At 47.0% G+C, this 6,161-nt stretch overlaps 1 protein-coding gene across 2 annotated transcripts; it reads left to right on the plus strand.

Moving 5' to 3' along the window:
- The first annotated feature begins 564 nt into the window (after positions 1-564).
- On the plus strand, positions 565-5,708 carry CIAPIN1 (cytokine induced apoptosis inhibitor 1). Of its 2 annotated transcripts, none has more exons than XM_059824807.1 (8): positions 565-742; positions 1,098-1,208; positions 2,603-2,679; positions 2,937-3,105; positions 3,310-3,383; positions 3,715-3,830; positions 4,368-4,437; positions 5,016-5,708. In XM_059824807.1, the coding sequence occupies exons 1-8, from the start codon at positions 583-585 to the stop codon at positions 5,124-5,126; spliced, it is 888 nt and encodes a 295-aa protein (XP_059680790.1). In that variant the 5' UTR covers positions 565-582; the 3' UTR covers positions 5,127-5,708. The 2 variants fall into 2 exon arrangements, with proteins under 2 accessions (XP_059680790.1, XP_009812857.1); XM_009814555.2 differs by having other exon boundaries at positions 565-739; positions 1,056-1,208.
- Positions 5,709-6,161: the final 453 nt, after the last annotated feature.

The following is a 6,161-nucleotide window of genomic DNA, read 5'->3' on the forward strand; positions in this document are numbered from 1 at the left end:
AATTTTTCCTAATATCCAGCCTGAACCTCCTCTGGCGCAACTTGAGGCCCTTTCTTCTTGTCCTGTCGCTTGTCACTTGGGAGAAGAGACCAACACCCACCTCACCACAACCCCCTTTCAGGTAGTTGTAGAGAGCGATGAGGTCTCCCCTCAGCCTCCTCTTCTCCAGACTGAACAACCCCAGCTCCCTCAGCCGCTCTGCATCAGACTTGTGCTCCAGACCCCTCACCAGCTCTATTCAAATCTTTAAGGAAAGTTGTTGGGGTTTAGGTTGTTTGTTTTTTTTTTTTTAAGCATGGCCTGCAGTCTCCCTGCAAAACTAGTCTCTGAACTGGAAAGAAAGTGAATTATGCCCTTAAGCGTAGCTATTTCTTAATGCCATGTTAATGCTCAGCTTGTGGGAACTCTGTGCAGCCTGTCTCCAGAAAACAATCCCTGTTTATTAAAACGAGTTGATGCTCTGGGATTTAAGTCGCAGTCCACAGAGGTTCATGCTGCGCTTAGCACTTACCCTTCTTCTCTGTCTCCCACTGACCCGTTTCTCTCTCTGCTGCTGTCAGGTTTACTGCTGCTGCTGGAGAAATGGGGGAGTACGGAGTCGTGCCAGGCCAGCGCGTGGCCATCATCTGGGACAGCTCCTCGCCGGTTGAAGCACTGAAGGATTTGGTGGATAAAATTCAGGCGCTGGTGGGAGCTGATAATCGTGTCTCTGTGGAAAACGTTAACCAGCTGTCTCAATGTAAGAATGAACTTAATTTTTCAGTTTCATTTAAAGGGCGAGTGTGCTTCTGTTGTGTGAGCTGACGTCTTCCCTGGTTCATAAGTCAGCATTCAGAATAGCAATAGTGCCTACTGTTAACTCTTACCACTGGCAGTACAGCAAAGAAAGTGATATACCCTGGTCGTGCTTCTTATGACTGGTGTCTTTAATCAGTTATTGCTGTTGTACGCAAGCATGAGAAATGAGGAAGGAGGGGGAACTGATGTATTAAGCAAAGCTGTGTGTATATATGTGTAAAATTGTACCATCTTCCTTTTTCATTCTTTCTTTTCAGCGGCTCACAGGGAGTCCAGTTTTGATGTAATTCTCTCTGGCGTGGTACCAGGCAGTACTGCGCAGCACAGTGCAGAGGTACTGGCAGAAATAGCTCGGATACTTAAGCCGGGGGGCCGTGTCCTCCTGAAAGAACCAGTGGTTACAGAATCAGGTGAGAGAATCCACATCAGCCTTGCTTTCATGGCAACATAGCAATTCTTGCGAGGATTAGGCTGAAATAGAAAGGACAGGAACCCTGACTGACGTTCAGAGATTTTCATTCTCCTGACACACTAACCTGAATAGCAAGGGTTTTATCCTTTGTTTAAGCTGGTAGCTGTCAGAGATGTTTGCAGTCACTCTCCTATCAAAAGTGCTGGATAGGCTTGTTCCTAAACTACGTTGAAAAGCTCAGTGGACACTGGTCTTCTCCTAGGGTGTGTAATGTTAAATAGTTGCAGATGTTGTGTTTCTGAGGAACTTCTGAAGTGATTTTAAAAACAGGTGACAAATGGTGACAGAAGCTGTCCCAGAAGCCAGCTGAGAAATAGTTTCCCAGAAAAGGTAGAAGTGTTTGGACTAAGTTTTCAGAGTAAAGCCAGAGCACCTGCCATGAGACAGCTGGAGGAACACACAAGGAGGTGAACACAAGGTTATTTCTCTGTCTTATACTTGACCTGCATTCAAACCTTGCTGCCGTGGGGAGCTGATTGAGGATGGTATTGGGAAATAATATGCCACCTCATAAGAACAAAAGCATCTATGCTGACAGTGTTTCTGTTGGCACAATCTACAGTGCTGAAAATGGTGGTGTAAGTGGCAGCAGAAACGCCTTCTTCAGATAGGGAAGATTTGCCAATGCTTTGAAGCTGGCGGTGGTTCTGTGGTGCAAGGGGTACCTTAGGGGCAGGGGGAACACTTGTGAGACAGAACAAAGAACATGCAAAGTCTGGAGTAGGTGAGGTTTCTTTTTTTCCAAAGTTACATCTGACAGGCCAGAATTTGGTGGGCTTGGGATAAAGTGCAAGTGGGACTAGTGGGAGAGGGTGAATGGATTCTGTTCAGCGCAATCCTGTGCCCAAGAGAAGACACCTGTAATAAGGTTTTGATTAAACAGTGATTGTAATAGCTTTTGCCTATGAGAACAAGGCTCTTGAATGTTATGTTTCTGAACATAATGTTCATTTAGGACTCCCTGTTTTGAAAACTTCATGAGTTGTTCGCTTTAATATGTGAAAATATTTTGGGGGATTTTGTTGTTTGGGTTTTGGGGTAGTTTTTTGTTTCCTTTTTTTTTTGGTGGGCGTAAATTGGATTGGGGAAGGTTTCAGCATATATAGAACAGATCTGGAGCTATAACGGCTTTGTGGCCACAGGCTGTTATTTTAATGAACAAGCTGCTTATGCTCTTTCTGGTATGTTCCTGCTGTCAGCTGGAAAGGGCTTAATTTTAAAGCAGAGGTTTGGCTTGAGTACTTCCTGCTAAAGCTCTTGCTTTTCTAGGTTTCTCAGTGACCCGTATTCTTGTTCTTCCCTCTTCCTAATTCCTGCTTTTGTGTCTTCCAGGAAACAACAGCAGAATCAAAACAGCAGCCAAACTCCCCACAGCTCTGACTCTCTCTGGGTTGGTGGAAGTGAAGGAGGTACGTATGTGCTAACTGCTTCCAGAAACTTCCTTCGTGCAGTTACCTTGAAATGTGGATGGCGATTCCTGGGGACTTGCTGGGTGACAAGGTGTTTAGCTACCCTGGTTTGCTGTAAATGTGCCTGCCACAAACTTTAGTTACTGCCAAGGTGGTGTTTTTCTTCAGGATTAAAAATACTGTGTTCACTGGAATGCTGGACTGGGTGCTGAAATAAGGGGTTCTGCATGAGGTTAACCTAAAATCTTATGTTGCAGCTGCAAAAGGAAGCATTGACCCCAGAAGAGGCCCAGTCGGTCCAAGAGCATTTGGGTTACCAAGGCAATGACCTTGTCATTGTCCAGATAGAAGGCAGGAAGCCCAATTTCGAAGTGGGATCCTCAAGTCAGCTCAAAATTTCCTTTGCCAAGAAACCTGGTCCTTCAGGTAAGGAGTGGTCCGTGCTAAATGTGTGGATTGCCTGCCTCTTGGGTGACAAGCATCTCTTGGAATAGGGAGACAGCTCTGGGGTAGGGAGTGCTACAGTAAAAACCTGTGAAGTGGGGCTTTCCAAAGTTGAGCTCTATTTGTTGGGAGTAGATGAGGCAAAGGCTGGAGTAACTACTGTTTCTTCCTTTGTTTTGGCTCCAGGAAAACCCTCTGTGGACCCAGCCACTGCCAAGCTGTGGACGCTCTCTGCCAATGATATGAATGATGAAGAAATGGTATCTGGTTTTATTTGTGAGGCTTTGCTGGTGTTCCTTCTCTCTCCTCTCCTTTCCTACTCTAAATAGTTTCAGTTATGCCTCTTGGGAAGCTTTACAGCTTAAGAGGTAGAAAAGCATCCCTAGGGCAAAATATCTCATCTACTATGTGAGGTCTTGAGAGCCCAGAGGTGTGGTGAGGGCAGAGAGGAGACATGGGTAAGAGGGCACAGCTGCAGCACTTTAACGCTAGTGCTCCAGATAGCACAATCTCTTTGAACATAACACATCAATGTCATTTCCTACTGACAAATCAGTTTCCTGCATGTTATCTTCCATGGTATGTTTTCAGGATCTTCTGGACTCTGATGAGCTGTTGGATTCAGAGGATTTGAAAAAGCCAGATCCATCTTCCCTCAGAGCTCCATCCTGCAAAGAAATGGGCAAAAAGAAAGCCTGCAAGAACTGGTCAGTGCTGGGATTAGCGTATCGGTGAACCTTTCAACTGTAACATTAAACTTTAGAGTTGGATGGATTTTAAAAAGATTGTAAATGTTTTGCTGTTCTTCAGAGCTAGTTCTCTTGGTTCATGTCCTTATCTTAACTATTTGAATGTAAATCCAAATACAATGAGAATTGACTAGCCACACCAAAACTGCTACAAATTACCACACTGATGTGATCAACAGCCACCTGAAGGTGGCTACACAGTTTGTCCAGCCTTGGTCAAGTCCAGTCCCTGGTTTCTCAGATTTCAAGGAGAAATAGCACACATAGCAAGTGCTGTAGAGTCATTTCCCACTCAGTTTAAACTTGAGGAGTGTGTTTCAGCACTTGTATAACAAGCCATGGTGTTGAAGAACAAAGTGAAGAGCGTGAGGCTCCCGGAGTCAGCTGTCAGGTGACAGAGTGAGGGCTGTTGTGTGTGAGTGGGGCTGAAGCAAGTGTTGGTGACTCACAACGTTTAAGCAGAAAGATGCAGGTGACTTCTTTATTTTTCTACAGCACATGTGGCCTGGCTGAGGAGCTGGAACAGGAGAAGAAGAGCTCACAGCCCAAATCTGCCTGTGGAAATGTAAATAGTCATTTTTGTTTCTATACTGTGGTTTGCAGCATGTGATCTGTGTCTCAGAACTGTGTTCTCTAGTGACTGCTCCCTCAGCTGGCTTACTGCTTCCAAACGCTGCTTGTGCAGCTTCTGCAGAGCTTCAGCCTGTTGCCCTGTGCCCACATGCTCCGTACCAGCGTGTGTTGTCTGTTCCAGTGCCAGCGCTGCCCTTGTAGGAGTCAGAGTGAACAGCGAACCTTTACCTCCCTGCTCACGTGCTAACCAGCTACCTGCTTAGGGAAGATCACCTCATGGCAGCACAGGGGGACCTTGCGGTGGTTACGGGGCTGCCCATGCCCCAGCACGCAGCCATGCCCCAGCACGCCGGCTGGGGTGGAAACTCGCTTCTTCCACGTGAGCACGGTGCCCTGCACCGCTCTAACTGCGCTAACCAGACACATGTTGAGAGGGGGTGGAAGGGAAGCAGTTTCTGTGCTGGTACATGCTGAGGAGCATGTCTCTTAAGCTGGAAAAAAGCGTATCACAGGGGGAGAGAACTGGAAGTTGCTGCTGCTTACAGAAGGTGCTTTTCTTTCTCTTGCCAGTGCTACCTGGGGGATGCGTTCCGCTGTGCCAGCTGCCCTTACCTGGGGATGCCCGCCTTCAAGCCTGGGGAGAAGATTCTCCTGAAAGAGAACCAGCTGCATGATGCTTAACAAAGACGTCTCTGGACGTCCTGCAAAGGACTCCTCTGCTTTTCCGTCAGTCTGAGGTTGTTCCTGCAGTCCCCCTTATCCTCTCAGACTCATGTTCTCCGGCCAATACTCCTTGTGGGGAGGGACACTGTGGGCACTGACACTGCTGTGAGCTCATCATTTGTAATCAACCTTGGGCTGCCTGATAATTTTTGGTGACAAGTGGTCTCGTATGTATTAGACTTCATGTTATGCCTTGGTTTAGCTGGCTTGACTCGATACTGGGACGCTGGCTGGCACAGCACGTCCCACCAGCAGAGGGAAGTAGAATCAAGTGTCAGGCTGGACATGTGCGTGTGGCAGGACTGCTACTTCCCCATGCCCCTGTCGTATAGCTCTAATTTGCCCTGATTTTCCCTGATTAATCAGCAGCGCTGGCTCAGCTCTCAAGATGACACTGGGCTCCTGCTGTCTGTGAAATCTGAACCTGCTCTCTTTGAAATGTGAACCTGCAGTTCCTTACCACGTGAAGGTGGCTCAGCAGCTCCTGTTGCAAGTCAGGAGCAGTGAGTACACTTAGCAGTATGTACTCTTACCTGTGTACGTGAACTCCTTGGTAAAGTCTGGCAGGCATGATGAATTTCCAAGTGTTTTGGGAGCCTGCCGATGATATCCCCTGCCCTCACCTATTTTCATCAAAATGACAAAGATTCAGTCGCACTGAGAAAACTCCTGCCCTTAAGGCAGGGAGCAGATTAAACAAGATCTTGTCTTGTCCTCCCACACCTTTCTGTCCAACATGAACTGGTAACACAAGGGCAATCTGAGACTGTCACCTCTCTTGGTGGTTACCAAGTGAGTTACCTGCAGTGTCCAAAAAGTAAGAACATAGCAATAACTTAGTTTCTAGATGATCTGCGGTCACCATCTGCTCCCGCTCTGCGAGATACTGACTACTCTTTATTTATTGGTGTAATTACTGCTAGTGAAGCATCTGTGCAGATGCGGGATGAGGGAGCTGTTCATGTTCTGTGCCAACGCTTGCTTTTCACCCAG

The sequence above is a fragment of the Gavia stellata genome, chromosome 15 (assembly GCF_030936135.1).
Source record: "Gavia stellata isolate bGavSte3 chromosome 15, bGavSte3.hap2, whole genome shotgun sequence".
In the NCBI taxonomy this organism is placed as follows: Eukaryota; Metazoa; Chordata; class Aves; order Gaviiformes; family Gaviidae; genus Gavia; species Gavia stellata.

Excerpts from the sequence above, each read along its gene's own strand:
- CIAPIN1 (XM_009814555.2), top strand. The coding sequence starts at position 583 with ATGGGGGAGTACGGAGTCGTGCCAGGCCAGCGCGTGGCCATCATCTGG. Across the intron at positions 3,384-3,714 it reads ATATGAATGATGAAGAAATG|GATCTTCTGGACTCTGATGA; the intron begins GTATCTGGTTTT and ends GTATGTTTTCAG. Across the intron at positions 3,831-4,367 it reads AAGAAAGCCTGCAAGAACTG|CACATGTGGCCTGGCTGAGG; the intron begins GTCAGTGCTGGG and ends ATTTTTCTACAG.